The sequence below is a fragment of the Nanorana parkeri genome, unplaced genomic scaffold (assembly GCF_000935625.1).
Source record: "Nanorana parkeri isolate BGI_ZX_2015 unplaced genomic scaffold, ASM93562v1 scaffold343, whole genome shotgun sequence".
In the NCBI taxonomy this organism is placed as follows: domain Eukaryota; kingdom Metazoa; phylum Chordata; class Amphibia; order Anura; family Dicroglossidae; genus Nanorana; species Nanorana parkeri.
The window spans coordinates 683,944-704,941 of record NW_017306611.1 but is presented as its reverse complement, the minus strand read 5'-3'; the positions used below and the strand labels follow the sequence as shown (position 1 = coordinate 704,941).

Genomic DNA, 20,998 nt, shown 5'->3' with positions numbered 1-20,998 from the left:
TGTGTACAGTGAATTCTGGGGATGGAGTTTCCTATGATGCCACTGCCTGGGGATGGAGTTTCCTATGATGCCAGTTTACTGGGGATGGGCAACCACCTATTTGCCACCTAGGGGTGGGGCAGGTAAGTGAAACATGATCCCCTTCCTTGCACCCCCTCCTGGGCACAAGGATTGTCAAGGAGCCTAGTACCAGTCAGCATCAGAGTATTTTGTGGGGACCCTGTTTTTTGGGGGGAAACCCCCCTCAAAGCGCCTCCTGTGCTGAAGAGCATGTGGGCTGATGTCAGTATTGCAGGGGGATGCACGCTCCCTGATTCCCTGCTATGGGGATGCCAGTATAAATGTTGGTCAGAGTATAAATGTGGTATATGGCTAGCTTTAGGGCAAAACTGCAGTTAGATAGGGTTTGATTTCCCCACCTTCATGTCCAGGAGACTGCCAGTGAAATCTCATCACCAAGCTTTGCTTGGCATTTCAGCTAAACCTCTAGGATCACTGGATGAAATGAGCACTTCATATATGTCTAAGGAAAATGCACTGGCTTGATCAGAAAACGAAAGTGAAATATAACTCAAATGAATTATTCCAAGGAATATTTGGATAGCACTCTACACTTCATAACAGTGAGGCCCATTGCTGTCCAAAAAATGAAAGGGATTATTTTCCTACTGGGAACTCTGATTGATGTAGTGACCTGGAATGGAATTTAACCTTGCCCAGTTCCACCAAAATGGGAAAATATGGTTTGGGTGCAGTACCGCTTTACTGTTGCAAAGCAATAATTTCTGCAAATGAAATGCCTTCTTACCTCTATAGCCACAGATATGTCAGGAGAACACAGTTCCCAATGACGTAGTCCAGCCAGCACCTTCAGGAAGGTGTTGGGGCGTATTCTGACAAACTGCTTTTCTTCTAACTTCTCAAGCTTTTCTAAAATCTTTTTGATCTTCTGGTTATTCTTTATGTCTTCTGGAATCCTAGACTTTAAAACTACAAACCTGCAGTGGTAGACAAATACAAACGATTATAATCCAGATATGGAAAAATTCCAGACATGTGAGAGTAAACATTCCAATTAGGGATGCACTGATACTTTTCAGATACCAGTGCCAATACTTGGCATTTTCATGAGAACTACCAGGGTTGCAGCTGGGATCTGGCTCTGGCGCTCCACCACTGTCCTGAAATCAATAGTCTGTATTGTTTTAGAAAAACTGTCACATGACAATAAACAAAAATGTATCAGTACCTGCACTTGTAATTACTTGGGCAAGTATCAGTACTTGCATTTGCAAAAATGGTATCGGTGAATCCCTTATATATATTTATATAAACAAAATCATACAATAAAACAGAGATGTACAAATCCCATGAGCTCCGTGTGCTCCTTAATGACAGCTGCCTCCTAACTTTTGAATTTTTCTATAGTCTAGTCTTGGAGCTGGAAAAGTATCGGTACTTGTACTTGTACTGAGTATGGTACTTGGTATCAGTGCATCCCTAATTCCAATCTAGGAAAAATCTAATATCTGTATTAGGTTGTACTTCATATATATAATAAAATAACTAATGTTACACACCAGTTTTTCATGTCCGTGTAATCTTTCTTTTCTTTAACTTGACAGTAAGCTTTTCTCATTTTTTCCATATCTTGGCGAAAATTGCTGATTGCATCCAGAGATCGATATTTTTGGGTGTTGAATTCTTGACGTCTCCTAACAGAAAATGTATTGCATCATGAAAAAAGAGGTCATGTCAAAACCTAAAAGCACCCATCTCATTGTGGTAGAGCAGGTGATGAGGTACAACATTTCTGGCAGATTTTGAACTAAAAATGTATCTATTTATAAACTAGTAAGGCTAAATATGTTTTTAAGTTCAATTCATGTCGATTATTATTATTATTATTCAGGATTTATATAGCGCCAACAGTTTGCCTACTTTTTAGTTTGTCTACCTGCACAAAACATGCACAGGGGCAGACAGAACATTTGACAATCAATATGCCAAAGAGAGGCTTCAGTATTCAGACAGCATAAAGTATAAACATTTTAGGATTGGTGTTTTAAGCCTTTGCAAAGATATGCTGTATTCTGCGAAACTCCTGTATAAAAAAAGTGTTCATTTGTGTCTCGTGTGGCATGTGCATGAATTCTTAGCAAAGGGAAGCTTTTGAATTTGTGGATATTAATACAAGGCCTTCTATTTTTGGCCTCTGTCTGAAAACACAAACCGCATGTGGCCACTGTCTGAATGGTCAGGAAGCCAGGCAGCCTTGGCAAGTAAAGCCGGTGTTCTTTTGCTAGAACACTGGCTTCACAGGCAATCAGGAAGCTGGCCGGTGGGTCATGATCCGCCGCCCGACTCCCTTATAATCAGGGCACATTGCACCAGTACTTGGTACAGGTGAATACCGAGAAAAAATATCGGTAATCGAACTCAATACCAAAAAAATTGTATCAGTGCATCCCTACTTGTTTATATATACCATTTCAGTTCATGATTGTTTCATCAGTAACAATGCATCAAATATAAACTTTGCTATTTCATTTGCATTAGATTTCCTGTATTTGTACTTGCCTTTCCATGTCCTCCACCTTATCATGTAGGTACATGTCTGCTTCATCAGCAATCTCAAAGAACAGCTCCCTCATCTCTGAGGGCATGTTACTTTTTTTCTTAATGAAGAGGCTCGTGGCAGACATCACTGAAGCAGGGGAACTATAAAGACAAAAATAGGATTTTTGTACACACCATAACATCTTCTTTTTTATTGAGGCACACATTTTGATGAAAACTAAGCAACGTAGGGTTATATTGCCACCTACAGGAGAAATGGACACTAGGCACATAGAAACGGAAGGCCTGCCCCTCACACTTTGATGCTCATTTGTCGCAAGCAGTCCAAAGAGAGGGATAGCTGTGTCCCTCAATGGACTCTTGGATTTTATGGTAAGTACAAAAATGCTAAAAAAGTAAGTAAAAAAACTGCTTGGATTAAGGGTCTGGCATGGAATTTTAGGGGGACTCCACTTTTTTTGTGTTTTTGGGTGTTGTGGACCCCCTTAAAATCCCTACCAGACCTAAAGGGTCTTTTATGAATTTGTAGGGGAACCCCACTAACATTCCTACTAGACCTACAGGATCTGGTATGATTTTGGAGGGGAACCCCGTACTGTTTTTTTGTTTTGTTTATATTGACAGTTTTCATTCTGCATCACTACCTCTGAGGTAGCTAAGCAGAATGACCGAGCTGAATGCTGTTTGGTCCCTTGGAGAATAGGGGTGAACAGCAGGGAAGGAAGTGGCAGATGTTCACCCTCAGCTGATCCAGATGTTCTATTGGCTGAGGCGAACTGGCTCCTCCCTTTTAGGTTTTTCCAAACGTGCTGAGGCTGTTCACTTTGACTTGGTTATTCATTCGGCTGCCTTCGGCACCTTAGTGAATAACCCCCTAAGTGTAACTGAGCAAGTGTGAGGTGGGAGCGGTTATAGCCTTGAAGGGGCAAGCATTCAGTTTTTATGTGACCAGTGTCCATTTTTTTTGTAAGTGGCAACATAACCCTTGGTTGTTTAAATGACATTAAGCTGGCTCTGTCCCTCAATGGACGATAGAGAAGCTATCTATCTATCTTCTCTTGGTCAACAGTAGTAGTGGTCAGCTTACTGGACACAGAAACATGATGTAATCTTGTACATAATGGGGCAGGGGTACAATCTAAATTTTCAGAGTAAGTGCACAAGTACTCTAGCTCTAGCCTTCATAAACCAACAATAGCCATAGATTTTCTTTAGCTGGCTTCCATCACATTTCTGCCATTTGTACAGTAGACATTAGAGGTCTAGGTAGCAAGCAGCAGCAGAAGAGTCATGTGATGCCCACCCTGCAGTGGTGAGAGTGACAGCAGCTCAGCATCATAGCTTATTTACTTAGACCTTCCCCTCTTCGTTAGGTTTCCCACAAATAGCAAGAAACTACAGTTTTTAGAAGGTACCCAATTCTCTTTTTACATAGCAACTATGCTATGCAGTTGAAGCTCTTCTATGCAATATCATTTCTTATTAATAGATTGATGGAGAATGCCCATACAGTATAGAGAATAAGCAGTGCGTTAATTAACAAAAATAAAATACCAGGCAGCAGGCTTGTCGTGAAAGCAATTCTTTCTTTGGTTATTCAGATAGGAGCAGATCACCTGATTCTGAAATAGACAATTTGGCTCCTCGATACTTAATGTATTCTTCACTGGAAAATGGTGCTTTTGGCTAAGGCGAATGGGGCAATTAAGAGACATGATTGTCTGTGAAGGTTCTCATTCATCCAGGTCATGGTATATCTGTAAAAAACCATTCAAGGCAACTGGACTTGCTGTATTTTTCTTGAAGACGTTTCACTGGACATCCGACCAGCTTTCTCAATTCAGAATGACTTGTACAAAAATTATCTGAGAATAAATATGGTGAATGTCACACCAATCCACATTTATGGGCATTTTTAAAATGATCTGGGAATAAATATGGTGAATGTCGCTCTAATCCACATAAATGTGGATTGAAACAACATTCACCATATTTATTCCAAGATAATTTTTTGTACAAGTCATTCTGAATTGAGAAAGCTGGTCGGGTGTCCAGTGAAACGTCTTCAAGAAAAATACAGCAAGTCCAGTTGCCTTGACTGATTTTTTTACAGATAAGAGACATCATTATTTTACAATACCTGTAAACATGGCATGTATAGTGAAATTAATTCCATTACCAGTAATTCTGTGGCCATTTTTTAACTGTCTTAAGTAAACCTTCAGCCTCACCTTTTTGGTCTCTGGGTGATGCTTTTGGGAATAACGTGATCATCTTTTGTCACTCTTTCCTTGATCTCAGACGAAGATATATCACTGTGAAAAAAGTGAAACTCCATTTTGTAAAAAAAATGCCATGGATTGTTGCAATTATGTTTAAATTTTAACAACATTAAAAAACTGAAAAAGTAAAAGGAATAATATAGGACACTAACAGGGCTATTCACGAAAGAGTGAAGAGTTTGGAGAAGGCAGGAGAAGTGACCAATCTAGGACAGCATAGCTGAACTGGAAAGTGAGCTGAATTGGAGAATTTCTCTAGTTCAGCTATTTTGGCCTAGATTGTTTACTTCTTCTGCCTTCTCCAAACTCTGCACCCTTTTTATAGGCCCTGTAAATAATGCATTGTTTCTGCTGTGTATTTATAGTTGGTTTTATGAAACTATGACAGACTGCCGTTCTCATGTTCTGCAAATGGAATGGGAGGACCCAGGGCCGGCCTTAGGGGTGTGCGAGCAGTGCGGCCGCACAGGGCGCCTAAAGGCCTAAGGCCGGCCCTGGGAGGACCTGCCTCAATTGAAGACCTTACAAAGTCATGACAGCAAAAAATCTGGTTCATGTGTCATTAGTGCCAATTCTGGCTTCCAATGGAGAAGAAGAAAACATCGGGGAGCTGATTACTGGTGATGCAAGCATGTAAAAAGACACAGTAGGCCAGGAAAACTTTTAAAGAAGTTTATTTTTTCATCATTTTGAGCCTTTTTTTTTTTTTATAAATGGAGGGGTGTTATAGAAATATATGCAGAGGTTGTTGGGCCTTTCAAGAATACAATGTATGCAAAATAATACAAGGCAACACTGATGGTATACAACACCTTCCCAGTGAACCCTTAAAAAAAAAAAAAAAAGACTGTAAATACTCACCTTTTCTTCTGCCTGCGCCACTGAACGCTGCTCCAATCCTGAAAAATCATCACTCAAAATCAGCTGGCACTTCTGGTTGTATTAATTTCCTTGTTCCCCTTTCACTGGCTCCTCCTGTTGACCTCCATAGCACCATTGTATCCTGTAGATATGTGGAGGTCAGCTGGAGGAACCAGTGAGAGCTGCAGTAGAATAAAAGGTATATTCTAGTGCTCGAAAAGCTTACTTTCTCAAGTCCTTGGAAGTCAAGGACTTTGACATTTGACATAAATTATAGGTTGATTACGTAAAATATTTTTTCCAACATCAATGGATAAATAAATCTTGATGATTTATAGAATGGTATCAAAGATGGAAAATGTAAGTAATACTTGGGAAGCTGCAGTTTGCAAAGATTCATTAGTACTTATAAATTCATAGGAGAAAAGTACAAAGAAAACCAGGAAGGCAAAGGACAGTAAATTACACAGGGTTATTATTATACCGGAGTAGACCGCTATAAAATAAGCATTGTTTTAAGAATATATGCCTATGATATGAGAATATACAGCAGCAAACAAAAGACTCACCCTATTAAACACAAATCACCCAGCCAAAGTAGAATAAGATATACCAAAACAAAAGTAAAGTTGTGGCACAGCGTGCTAGAAAGCTATACTGAAAAGAGGTAAGTCACCCCTTCAAAACATATGAAACCGGAAAGCAAAACTCGAGTTGAGAGAGAGAGGGGCGTCTGATGAGGATTTTTATATGCTTTTAAAGCAGACCTAGTAGTAAAATGCAAGCTCCACTTGGGCTCCCTCCCCTCTAATACAAAGCAATTACTATTGTTAGGTGTAAAGCGTACATTTAGAGAAAAAAGTTAGTTTACACTTACTTCAGCCCCATGTTCTTCCTGCAACACCAAGGCTAGATTCTAGGCAATACACAACAGCCAAAATCTCATGAGAGGACACTCTTGCAATGGACTGGAGTGTCATGTTGTGAGTTTTTTTTGCTCTGCATTTCCCAGGAATCTTCCTGAAGGACAGAAACATCATGCCCAGCGAAGCAAAAGACAAGGGTAAGGTAACTATCCACGTAACAATTTTTTTATAGGTACATTTTACACCTACTAACAGTAGATGGTTTGTAAAGGTGTGGGGGGGGAATGGATTTAGAGTGGATCTTGCATTGTACTGCAAGGTCTGCTTTAAACTTGTGTATAGTGTGAGTACAAAAATGTGCAATTAATTTTACATTGCGTTGCAATCCTGTGTGTACTGTTTGCCTGGTGAACCAGGGGAGGAGGACGTTTTGGGCTGCTGGGAATCCTGGGTGTTGTCATTGAACAAATCTCAGATAGTGTGTTACTAAACAGTAGCTAAGGATGCACACGAGTGAACTGGTCAAATAAGGCCAGTTTGTTTCTTCGCTTTGCCGAAATGTGAATGGGCTGGGGTTCATGACAACATTCACAAGCTCATCCCTATTAAGTACATTTATTATTATTATTAATTTTGGCATATTAGTTGTAGGACGTAGTAACTGCAGCTGTGTTTTTTATGCTTGTTTTAGCATGGTTGTCAATAATTGAGTTTAGATTAAAATGTGTTCAAAATCACACACAAGAACATGCACATGTAACAAAATTATTACCAAAATTAATTATACAAATAACAGTCTTAACAAACATGATCAGTAAACATTTTAGAAAGAACAAGATAATACGTGTTGCAGGCATGGCTCAATCACAGTAAAAATATATTCATCTAAGAGGAGAACTTTCTTATAGAACTCTGCAAGGGTTAAGTGTTTTTTTTGGCCTAGGGGCTAAAATAAAGCAGAATTACTTATCCATCCTGGCTTACCCCAAGCTCATAGAATGGTCCCTACAGTGGCGGACCTAATGAACAAAGGGCCCTGGTGCAAGATTGTATCTTGGGCCCCCCTCCCAAGGGGAGGAGGGGCACAGGAGCAGATCACACTGGCCCCCCAACCCCCCTGGCAGTCTCTAATGTCGCAGTAACGCACTGGACTCTGGGCTTAGCAACGCACTGGACTCTGGGCTTAGCAACGCACTGGACTCTGGGCTTCGTACTGCACTGGACTCTGGGCTTCGTACTGCACTGGACTCTGGGCTTACCTGAGACCCTGCAGAGCTCACCTGAGAGTTACCCTGCAAAGCACACCATAGATCCTGCACAGCCCATCTGAGACTCTCTATGGTGGGCTCTGCAGGGTCTCATGTGGGCTGGTTGCCAGGGTGGCTTTCCCTGTACCTCCTCCCAACTCTTCTTACCTGCTGCTGCTGGGGCCCGGCCTCCTCCACCCCCTCACCTGTCACCTCTGCCATACCACCCCTGGTACAGCTGATACCCATGTAAAGGGACACCCAGGCTGCCCAGACCCCTCACATGGGTACCTGCTGTACCCCCCTGATGGCGGTGTTCTATCAAAGTTTGTGAGTACGTTACAATGTATGACCGGCAGGGGCATCCAGAGGCTGGGTGACACCCGGAGCGGTAACCGAGTGTCCCCCTGCCGAGATGTCATTGCGCATGCGCATGACGTCACCATGCTGTGCACGATGACATCATCGCGCACGCGCGGCAGTATTCTGATACCTGCCGGCGGCCATCTTGGTGATGGACGCCGGCAGCGAGAGGAGGGGACAGTCACCTGGTGGGATAAGGTATGCCGCCGGGTCCCCTCCTCTCTCCTGATACTGTCGGGCGTTCAGTCCATGACCGAGCACCCGACTTTTCAGAGGGGGGTGACACCAAAATGACTGTGAGTCATTTTGGTGTCACACCTCCAATGGTGTCACTCGGGTGTGCGGGCCGCAACCCCCTTGTGACGCCACTGGTGACTGATGACGTGGTTACACATTTTAACGTAATCCCGCCCAGTTTTTCGGCGGTGGACTGTGTGACCGCCAATAGGTGAAGCATTCCAACGCTTTGTCAGCTGTTCCAGGGCAAATCGGCACCGCAAATTGTATGTGCAGGAGAACCAATCTGCTCTGGAACAGTTGATTGGTCCTCAAATGTCACTTCTTTCCGATTTTTTTGAGTGTGATCTCACATTCCACTGCACTCATAAAGTCAGATAGAAGTGACATTTCAGGACCAATCAGCTGTTCCGGGGCAGATCGGTCCTCTTGCACAAACAATTTGTGATGCCGATCTGCATAATTATTAATCTGTGACTGCAAATCTGCCCAAGAAAGGTTGTCAATATAGGTAAACCATGTCCTTCAACTTCTACAATAAAATATGTGGTTTGGGCCATAAAAAACAAAAACGTATAACATCAAGCATGCATTTATCATTCACTATTTAAATAGCTTTCCTTCTCAGAAATCTACAGATGTACTAAATCCTAAACATTTCTTACTCAGCTTGAATGGCTCCTCTTTTTAAAATGGCAATTAGAAAATGTGCAAGGGTGAGCCAACTGCCTCAGGATAGCTTTTACTAAAGTTTTAGCTTTAAATAATCAGCTCACACAACCATTCCTGTGTACAATCCTGCCCCTGACGTATCTTGTGGGAAAAGTAGGGCAGGACTTTCTAACTTGTCTGATCATCTGTAACTGTCAGAATATGTCCATTTTCTCACAACTATAGAAGGGATGAGCGGATTGAATTTGGCTAACTTGATTGTGCAGCATATAAGTGATTTCACATTTGCCAACAATGTATTGAAATTGAGCACAAAAAACCCTCCTTTTAAAGAGACCCTGTGACTATTCTCAAACTAATGGCATGCCAGGAAAGAAAAGGGTAATACCCCTCCTGCAACCAATGTAGCTGATAGCTTTAGGAGCTATGCTGGCTGCAAAAACGTCTGTTTTTGTTACTTCCAGAAGTGTCGGATGTCTGGTCCCCCTCTTTCCACTGGAGTTCCTTCCTCCAGGACCTTTCAGCTGCTCCAGATTTTGTCTGCTCCAGTTTTGATAAATTCCCCTCAAGGTGCTTTTTATTTCTCCCAGTTCTTGAGCCACTGCCTATTAGAATTTGTGTGATAAATAGAAAATGTATTATCACTTGTAATTTGCTGCGGTTTCTTGCTGTATTGTGATCTTACAGTACATACCTTTTTAACTTGTACTTGGATTGACTTTCTTCTTCATCCAATTCCTTACTCACACTCGCACCAATCATTTTCAGCAAGGTCTGCATATCTGATAGAATTAAACATTGACATTATAGAGGTAGTTGATGGAACTCTTTTAAATAAACATAAAACAACAGGAAAATATGATTTTTTTTTTTTAGCATTTACACATGAAACAGCAGCTTTGTATCTGGCCTTTCACGTACAATATAAAAACCAGTAATTTATAAAACTGATACATTATGAACAAACAGATTTACTCCCTCCATTGCCATGTGTCTTTCTTATTTATATATAGACAATGCAGGCTTATTAAAATACAGAAATCCCAGTAACCCAACTTTATTTATTACCGGTATTTATATAGTGCTGACAATCTTTACATTTACAACAGTCCCTGCTTTCAAGAAGCTTACAATTTAAGGTCCCTATTTCACATGCAAAATGCCCCACCTCTTTTAAACCAGTCCTCCTCCCTGCCTAGGATGCGTACTTGACTGTCTTCAAAGGAGTGACCGTTTTCCTTTAGAAGTAGGTTTACTGTTGAATCCTGACCAGAGGGTTTGGCTCTTCTACGCGGTGCCATACGCTGGTCTTTCTGGGCCATCAAGAAGCCGGAGGTCGGGTAATGACTCAGTGCCCGACTTCCTGATTGGCCAGCTTCCCGACAAATCAGGAAGTCGGGCGGCGAGTCGGCTAACCACTAAGCCACTGTGCTGCAACATCAACATATTCTATCAGGTCTTTTATAAACTGAAATAAACATTGTAACATTTTCTGATATATATTGTGGCATTGCGTGGCAATACCACGGTATAATGTGGCATCAAAGTCACCCAGAACTCCCAGCAAGAGGGGCTGAGCGGTTCTAGGAAAGTACTTTTACCAGGAAAGAGCTGGCTTTACAATACTTTCCAGGTTTTCTGGATTATAGTTGGGATCCTGGAGTCGGGGGATTTCTAAGTGAACTGGGAGGGAAGAAATCTCCATTCCCGAGTCTGGGCTTCAGTGGTGACCAGCACCGATGATGGTGCACCTGTGCACAGCCCTTATGCAAAGGACCCTGTTTCAGGGTTCTAGCTGGCAGACAAGGGAGGTGTCTGTCCAGGAGTCAGGAGGACTCCATCCTGTGGCACGTCAGCTGGATACAGCCCGTGTGGAAGGGGTTTATAGTGATAACCTGAAGTCGGTGAGACTTGCAAAAACATTATTTTGCTGTACTTTATGTTTGAAGACCCCTGCGAGGGAAACACCTGTGTGGACTTTTATGTTTACCCCAAATTAAATATGCTAAGGTTGCCTGGTGTAGACTCCTAAAGCATCCAAAATCAGGATAACTAGTTGGACAAACCATTAACCATTAACAAACCATTAACAATTTCTCCACACGGAAGTGGGGCCATGTATCTAAAGTACAATAAAGCCTTTCACTGTGCTGAAAGATGGATTGCAGCTTCGATCTTTGCATTGTTTAGTGGTGGAAAGTGGGTGTTGCATCATGCTCCTTGGTAGCCTACAATAGCACCTGACAGACATAGAAAAGCACAGGCTGAGAGGTACTGCGTGCTGCAGGTACACATGTTGTGGTCGGACTCTGCCAGACATAATACATTTTCTGCGCATGCTTAGGAGTTTTTTCACAAAGGTCTCATAAGAGTCTCTATCAATTTCTTTTTATCTATAAAAGGCAATATTACTTTTGAAGTTGAATCGCAGAAATAGAAAAACACTAATTACTTCAACTATGTATTAAATTAAAAGCTTTTCATTTTTTTTTCAGTCCAACATGTTGACAGTGAGTACGACGGTCTAGATTATCAGTTTAAAAGAACATGACTCAGTTTTTTTTCTTTAGGGCACATTTAAACCAAAATTACACAAAAACCCTTGCATCCTGCTTTCAGACTGAAAGCTGAATGTTCAAAGTAAAAGGTTCACCAAGGGCAAATCTTAGAGACTGATAAACTGAGAAGTTTATCATTCAGACAGAGGTTCTTCCTCTTCATCTTTGCTCACTTTGCCCGTAGTGTGAACAGAACTATTAACAGTAGATTCTATATCCTCCCCACCATCTTGAGGACCATCTGAGGATGCTGGCATCTCCTCTGAGCTTGGTAAAAGGGAGGAGACGCTGCCCATGGTTGGTGTGACAGCTGATGAAAGCCCACTAAAGCGAGAGATGCTGAGGAATGATAATTTTCGTGCTCGTTGTAAGTGACCGCGGATAAATCTCTGACCTTGCCTTTTACCCTAGGAATTGAAAAATATGGGACATATTACAGAAACCAGAACAACCTCTGTCCCAAACAATATAATTTTGGATACTGGGTGATGTAGGTAGCCTGCTGGTAAAATTACAGTTGCAGTCTAGATACCAATTTCCAGCATTGTGAAGCTCCTTAACCAATGTTCTCTGCCCATATTTTTGCTGCTAGTCAGAATTTGGTTTTGTCCAAGACAGGGAAATCAGCAAAAAGAGATGATGATGATAATGTTTACTATTCAATGGTGCTTGATATTCACCTCAAGGGAAAGGTAAGTAAGGAATACAAATAGGTAACTATGGATAGAGTGCATGTATTTATTTCAAGCTGAACTCCAGGCAGATATAAAATGCACACAGTAATGCAGCTCTGCATTCATCAATACATCACTGAATGTATGCAAGCAGTGCAAATACATAAATTTGACTAGGTATCAACATCTTTCAGTCTCCTGCTTTTCCTTGCACTGTCCAGTCACATTCTGGGGTAGGAACAAGACCTGTAAGTGTTACTTAACTTCAGCAGAGAAAATTCAGGTATCATGACCTGTCGGACAGGGCTGTGATGTGTGGCAGAGTTGTGTAAATCTCAAAATGGAATGGACAGAAGTACAAATACTCTGGAGGGTCAAACTTATATGTATTTCATCTAAATAATAGGCTGCTTGCCTGAAGTTCAACTTTAAGTAAAATTTAAGGGAGCACTGCTTCTAAGAAAAATGAAAAGTTTCATAAAGTTGGACCTGTAATTGGACATGAGGCCTGTCTCAGCCTACAGCATGCTTCTGTGGATTAAGACCTCTTCTAGCATTGTTCACAATCTTCCCTGAACCAACAATGAATTGTCATCCATTTTGCCTACCCTGATTATTAAAATGTTTTCAGATTTTGTACAGAGATCTGCAAAAATCAGTGAGAGTTTTGCTACAGCTCAGATAAAAAAGAAACACCAAATTGCTCATAATAGGACATTGTTCAGGTTCACAAGCAACTAATATTCTAACTGAAGTTCTCTTATAATCTGATTTAACCTTTTTAATGTGTAAACAAAACATGTGAAATTAAGTAATTCTGTCTATTTAAACTGGAAATCATGCTCTGAAATCTATGACTGCCCTCTGGCGTACAAAGTGGAATGTGCAGACTTGTACGCTGCACCTTGACAGACTTCAGTGACTGCTGTAGCTTTTCAAAAAGCAATGGTAAAGTAATCCAGAGTACAGCAACAAACTGACATTCAATGCCTGAGTTCTATGGAATGATAGCACTAACAAGATGCCTGTATTTGCCCTTGCATCTAGTCATCACCAGAGAAGAGCAAACTCCTTAATAACAGCTTAGCTGGAGTCACCCCACAATCCAGCATCTAGCACCATCTAGCATTCCTGCCACTGAAGACAATTAATCAAATGGACATAGAAAGCTGCAGCAAATATAATTTTAATCATTATTTTAAGGATATTGCAGAGCAGTTTATGGATCTGTTAAACTTATAAAGGATCATCAATAAAATGAATTATGTATTTAGGAACAAACAGAATTGTATAGGGGACATTTATTAATTCTGTCGCACAGCAAGGCAATGTTGAACAGGAGCAATGAGACAAATTGTAAGGTAGATTTACTACATGGTTGCATCGATAACTTCCTCCCTTAGCTCCGCTTAAGTAGCATAGTGACCAAATAAAACCTGTCCTACTTCTTAATGATAAGTCTGTTTAGAGTGAAAATCTGTCTCGTATGCTTTGATAAATCTGTGGGAGATCTGAGCAAATCTGTTGTAGTTGGCTACCCAAGATTAGAAGTGCAGGGGTTGCGTATATACTGTACAACCATGGCATAGACTTTGCTAAGTGAAAGGCAGCTTGATTTGCGGATAATAGTGTCACTAGTTTCTTGGTAAATGTCCTGCTATGTTCTCACTAACGGCAGCTTCTTAGTCACTGATTCCGAGGAAGTCAGTAAAACTGAGAGTAAAAATTACACTTCCCTCCTGACACTTTACTTCCCATCATCTGCCTTCAAGTTTCTGTCCCTTTTGACACCACCGTCAGCCTGTACCTCAGTCTCCAAAGGTATTAGAGGTTTTAATGAAGCCAATCACTGGGAAAATTAATATTGAGACACTGGCCACAGTCATAAAAATGTCTTGCAATATGATTTAAAAATTAAAGAATTGGAAATACAGAGATATGCAAAATTTATACACGACAAACAGCTCTACATTTCCCCAAAAGTCCTTGCAGCGTTCATTTGCGTTGCATTGTCCTTTAAATCCACTGGGACATGTATATCACTATAACATAAAATAATAGATTCCACTTAATACAAACATTCCCGAAGCTTTACAGTTTTTGCAAGTGTAATATATAAATATGGTTGATGAGCCAAACTCTGTCCATATATTTCCCTCACTAAAAGATTAACTAGGTGAAATATTTAGCTCTCCATTTTAAGACTTGAAATTTATTTATACCTGTAAAACATGTCAAAATATTTCTGGCAGTTATAGGAAGTAAAAAAAAATATATTTTACCTTCCCCGGTGTTATAAACTGCTCCCACTTCATTTCTACTTCTTTTTCTCTATTGATTCTTTTCAATGAAGTTTTACAGCCACCAGGATCTCTGGTTTAAAGAAATACAGTGTGGTTAAAGTAACATCTTCCAGTGTACATGGCATTTACTATATATACAGTACAACATACAGTATATATTGCAGTATGTAAATTAATGATCTGTTTCTCTTGCACACACCCTATCTTAAACTGGCCACACACATTAAAATCTAATAATGCAATTTACTACAATTAGACAGAATGGTACAAAAACTAAAATGCCTCAATCTGAATGTAATAATGCTGATTATAAAGCCTACTTATTTATATAAAAGACTGTATTGTCGGACTGCAAGAGACTGCCATTGACCTCACCAGTGATTGGGTGGGTTGAAATGTAGTAACCAACATTCTGTCCAACAATGTTTATAAAGTTGATGAACAGTTGACAAAATTAATAAGATAATTCAACCTGCATTGAAAGGTGAGTATACTTGCTGAGTGAAGGAGTGAGCTGGGTTTCTGAGCAATCAGATTTTTCTGTGTATGGCCAGCAATTAAAACCAGTCTGAAGGCCCAAACACTGTCAACATCTTGAAAAAGTTATTGTGACAAATAGCGCTGCATGGTCATTTTTTCTTCTCGGTTAAAAGATACGGAAACATTTTCATAGAATAATTAATTGAATGCCCCAGGGTCTGTACCTTATATTCCAGCAGGTGGATATAGGTCGCATGAGACCAGACTGCTCTGATAAAGATTCTAAGAGCCAATGGAGGGCACAGAGCTGACGGAAGAGAGATTCCCTGGAAAGGAAGCAGTGACATATTCTATATTATACACAACGAATACATGTTTTTAAACACTATAATATGATACATGCTACACTGCTGGCAATTTGCTTTTAACAGATAAAGTGTCAATTTATATATTACATTGCAAATAGAAACTAAACTCAGTGGTGTTTTATAATAAAAGTGACATTAAAGGCAGAAACTTTTTTCCCTCTACACAATGTTAATTAAAGCACTTACCTTAAATGATGTCTCTTAATTCGATCTTCTTCTTCTTCTTCTTTCCTGTCGTTTTTCAGCCTTCTCTCCAGCGCTGCTGCGGCTCTCCGATCCAGTGCTGACTCCTCTGTCCTTGCTGGCACTTCCTGTCCCACGGTGTCTGCATGCGGGTGCACACCTTGTGTCTTTCCTCGTCTCTCGGCCGAAAATCCGAACTGCGCATGCGCCCGCCCCAAGATGCTTTGCGGCCGCCCAAACATTTTAAGCTTTTTGGACGGGAGCGTGCGGCAAAGACACAGCTAAGTTTAAAAAACTTTTTGCATATATCTACTGCTTGCTAGCAGTATCATGTATTAATACTAGTATAAACTGATAAGAAATCATAGAATCCCATCTAAACCTAACTTGCCTACAGCATCCAGCTGCCTTAGATTAGCAAATGGCAGCAGATGACTCTAAAGGTGGCCATACACTTTACAACCAAGACCTTAGTCTTGTGGTGGTTGTAAAGTAAAAAAAAAAACGTACGATCTGCCCATCTTGGACAGGCAAATCGTATTTGCAATCATCGCAAGCCCGCCCCGCTGAGGACAAGATGTGCGACCGTACAGTAAAAACGGTTGCACGCCTGCCATACACTTTGCGATTATCGTACGATCGCGGGATTTCCCGCGATTATCATGCGATAATCGCACAGTATATGGGCATATTGATGGCAACAGTGCGCGTTGATTCACTTGTGTGAAATATGTTGGAAGACGTACATGCTAAGTTTTCAACTTACCATGCTGCTGCAGTAAGATAACAGAGGTAGGTAAATTCTATACAAGCTAAATACATTTCCCCTCTGTCCAACATACAAAAAAGAAGTTCTCGTTTAAATAGAAAATAAGGATATTATTTTATGAGGAGTTTGAGAAATACAGAAATATAACCCATCAATAATTGTGTATCGAAGTATCAACAACTCAAGACCGAGAACCAGTACTCTTACTAAGTCAACATTGACATCATGCTGACTGACAACACAACTTACAAGGCATTGCCATCCCACCAGTGTTGCCTTTTGGAGCATGGGTCCCTGACCTTGGTGAAAAGATGTCACAGAGTCAATGAACCATTAGGTTAGCACACCTTATATTGATAACAGTGCACAGCTTTATGGGTATGTTGTCATTATGATGCATTGTACCCGCCCTCTGCTGCAGTTCCCCATCAGGTCCATCAGCAGAGGGCAGGTACAATGCTAGTTTACTATTGGCTATTGCAAATTGAAATAGCCAATAGTAATGTACCAATGCTTTTCAATGGGGAAAAAAAAGACACATCAGTGCTTCTCTCCTTGGCGGCCGGGAGCGGGAGGCTCCCAGGGCGCCCGGGAGAGTTTTTTTTTACAGCAGCAGAGCCGCCGGACAATAGGAAACTATTGGGCGGAGCTAGCTGTCACTGCTAGCTCCGCACAATCGTTTGCTATTTACTTTTTTCACTCTTTTTCTGTTCTGCTCGGTACCTCAGAGGGACCGAGCAGAACAGCCGAGCCGAATGCCGCTCGGCCAGCTTCGGCTATTCACTCACTGCTGTTCGGGATCTTTAAGAATAGCCCGAACAGCAGTGAGAAGCCTGCCGGAGGTTCGGCTCAGCCGATCCAGATGTTGGATCGGCTGAGTCGAACTCCTTCTGCACTTCGGGTCAGCCGAACATGCTGAGCATGTTCGGCCGACCCGAAGCCACACGAAGCTTCCAGCCTGACCAGCCTGAAGTGAATAGCCGAACAGTGTTCGGCTCACTTCACTTCAGATCGGCCATTCACTCGGCTGCCCTCGGCAGCTTAGTGAATAGACTCCTAAGTTTCACAGTGTTTCAGAGATCCCACTAACAAAGAAATTAAAGGTCTATCATTTTTATCATAGGAGTATTTTCAACGATGGAGACAGAATATCAACCAAAAATCCAGAAAAAACACATGATACAAATGTTATAAATTGAGTTGCAGTTCAGTGAGTAAAATAAGTATTTGATCCCCAAGCAAAACCTGACTTAGTACTTGGTGGAAAAACCCTTGTTGGCAAGCACAGAGGTAAGACATTTCTTGTAGTTGGTTATCAGGTTTGCACACATCTCAGGAAAGATTTTGGCCCACTCTTCTTTACAGATCTTCTCTAAATCCTTAAAGTTTCTTGGCTATCGCTTGGCAACTCAAAGTTTTAGCTTCCTCCATAAATTTTCTATAGGATTAAGGTCTGGAGACTGGATAGGCCACTTCATGACCTTAATGTGCTTCTTCTTGAGCCACTGCTTTGTTGCCTTGGCAGTATGTTTTAGGTCATTGTCATGCTGAAAGACCCATCCACAACCCATCTTCAGTGTTCTGGCTGAGGGAAGGAGGTTCTCATCCAAGATTTTACAATACATGGCCCCATCCATTGGCCCCTCAATGTGGCAAAGTCGGCCTGTATCTTAAGCAGAGAAACAGCCCCAAAGCATAATGTTTCCAGCTCTGTGCTTGATTGTAGGGATGGTGTCCTTAGGGTCATAGTCAGCATTTTTCTTCCTCCGAACACGGCGGGTTTGAGACGACCTGTGACAGTCTCATTGTCACAGGTCGGCTAGAACTATGAGGTGAGTGAAAAGCACTCACCTCATAGTTCTCCTTTAATGCCAAAGAGCTCAATTTTGGTCGAATCTGACCGCAGCACTTTCTCCTAATCCTTCTATGAATCATTTAGCTGTTCATTGGCAAGCTTCAGACCGGAATGTATATGTGCCTTCATGAAGAGAGGGACTGTGCGGGCGCTGCAGGATCTCAATCCATGGCGGTGTATTGTGTTACCAATGGTTTGTTTGGTGACTGTGGTCCGAAATGCCTTGAGATCATTCACAAGTTCCTCCCGTGTAGTTCTGGCTTGATCCCTCACTTTTCTCATGTTCATCCTTACCCCATGAGGTGAAATCTTGCATGGAGCTCCAGACCGAGGGCGATTGATGGTTATTTTGTATTCCTTCCATTTGCGAATAATCCCTCAAACAGTTGTTTCCTTCTCACCAAGCTTCTTGCGGATAGTCTTGTAACCAATTCCAGCCTTGTGCAGGTCTACAGTCTTGTCCCTAACGTCCTTTGACAGCTCTTTGGTCTTGCCCATGGTGGTGAGGTTTGAATGGAAGAAAGATTCTGTGGACAGGTGTCTTTTATATACATAATGAGTTGTTGTTAGGAGCACCTTCTTAAATTGACAGGACTAATCTGTGTACCGCATAGCCAGTCTGTGGGAGGAGCCAGAATTATTGTTGGTTGGTAAATACTTATTTTACTCACTGAATTGCAACTCAATTTATAATGATTGTATCATGTGTTCTTTCTAGATTTTTGGTTGATATTCTGTCTGTCTCTATCATTTAAAATACACCTATGATAACAAATTATAGACCTTTCATTTCTTTGTACGTGGTCAAAACTTACAAAATCTGCAGGGGATCAAATCATTATTTTCCTCACTGTACTGTCTGGTCTCAGCAGTTTATACAGATGGTGAAATAATGAAGGGGATTTCTTTTTGGTACAAATTAGGAACTTTAGTAATAATTGAGGATCCTATGAATCCTACTGATCCTCTGTAATGTTCTTTAATAATGTCCTTTCTAGTCTAGCTGGTATCCCTGGCCGATAAAAGTAAAAATAAAATTTCAAAGCAGAAGCTTTGCACAGAATGCTTGTATTATTCTGTAGCTTGTGAACGACTTACCTAATAAAAGACCTCGAACAATTCAGAATTGTAGAAATGTGATAAAATGTTTCAGCAGTAACAATCACTTTTAAGAGGATTAGAAGCTGAATGACATGATAGAAGTATGATGAATCATTGTTCATTAGGTCTGAAAATCTAATTTAAAATCTCATCACAGCTAGGACCGTGCCAGCGCTGTATGAAACACATAATGCTGAATATGACAGATCCATTTCTAATTACAGGGATGTGTGTGCATCTCCCAAGATTACCTGATAAGGGTAGTTAGAGAATTCAGCAGGTTGAAGGGAGTTCATGAACCTGCTATGTGAATAATTCAAGATAGACAGATTGGGTTGTTGGAGATAATATTCCCCAAGTGAGCTGCTAGTTTAAAATGTGTATTCTCAAAACGACATAAAGACTGTGGGGGGAATTTATCAAAGCAATTGAGACAGTTTTAGCCTCTTAGATCATTTTTTTAATGCGCAAATCTGTCTTTTAACATGTGCCCCTGTTTTCACCTGAGCTTGCACTACTTTTCCACCTGCACGTGTTTTGCCCCTGTTTTCACCTGAGCTTGCACTACTTTTCCACCTGCACGTGTTTTGCACCTGTTTTCACCTGAGCTTGCACTACTTTTCCACCTGCACGTGTTTTGCCCCTGTTTTCACCTGAGCTTGCACTACTTTTCCACCTGCAAGTGTTTTGCCCCTGTTTTCACCTGAGCTTGCACTACTTTTCCACCTGCACATGTTTTTCCCGTTTCCACCGGAGCTTGCACTACTTTTCCACCTGCACGTGTTTTGCCCCTGTTTTGACCAGAGCTTGCACTACTTTTTCACCTGCACGTGTTTTGCACCTGTTTTCATCCGCACTTTTTCTGGGGCTGTGTGAAACTGGAGCATCACCTAAGAAAACAATCACAACTTAAAAAGTCCCCATGACCACTTCTGCAAGAAGCAACAGTTAAGCTTTTTGACTGGAGTTACAAGTCTTCTTTCCTGGAGTCTATTAAACCTCATTTATGAACAACATTATACTAGCATCATAAATCTGGTGCAAATATATTCCGTACAAGTTCAAACACTTGCAATTGCTATGATAAATTACCCCCTATATGTCTAACGAAAATTAAATTTATTATCAAGGCTTAGACTGCATTGATAAATAAGGTGCAAATAATGTGGAAAATGTGTCACTTAAAGATATAGGACAGAAAAGTGGAGCAACTCCCTTGATAAATTCCCTCCAGTGTACTTTATAAGGTTTGCAAAAATGAAAAGTGCTTTCAGTAAAATATATGATGGGATGTATTTTTGTAAAAAATGCTGACAATGATAAGGGGTCACCGGAGGACATACACAAGGGTTTTTGATTTTTCCATAAGTCATGTTTAGGTCTTTAGATGATTATTTTGTAAGTCAACATGCATGTCTACCAGACAGTACATGGTGAAGGTGCTGCCCAAAGAGTAGTGTGTGTGGCATCAGCTCATATCTGCTTAAAGGGAATCTTCTTATGCCTTGGTACAATTGTAATTTAATTTTCTTTTTAAAGTTTGCATGATTTAGGCCCGATCTTTTATTTCTCATTACAAACTTATAATATATTAAAAAT

General features: G+C 41.0%; 1 protein-coding gene across 1 annotated transcript in view; it reads right to left on the bottom strand.

Annotated features, from left to right (window-relative positions):
- The window catches only part of CCDC60 (coiled-coil domain containing 60), a 78,311-nt gene that overhangs the window by 10,043 nt on the left and 47,270 nt on the right, over window positions 1-20,998 (bottom strand). Inside the window, exons 5-12 of the mRNA XM_018558489.1 lie at window positions 15,348-15,449; window positions 14,623-14,713; window positions 11,803-12,073; window positions 9,803-9,890; window positions 4,812-4,895; window positions 2,581-2,721; window positions 1,581-1,715; window positions 809-998 (exon numbers count right to left, since the gene is read on the bottom strand). Coding sequence (XP_018413991.1) covers window positions 809-998; window positions 1,581-1,715; window positions 2,581-2,721; window positions 4,812-4,895; window positions 9,803-9,890; window positions 11,803-12,073; window positions 14,623-14,713; window positions 15,348-15,449 — 1,102 coding nt within the window. The remainder of the gene's footprint in view (window positions 1-808; window positions 999-1,580; window positions 1,716-2,580; window positions 2,722-4,811; window positions 4,896-9,802; window positions 9,891-11,802; window positions 12,074-14,622; window positions 14,714-15,347; window positions 15,450-20,998) is intronic.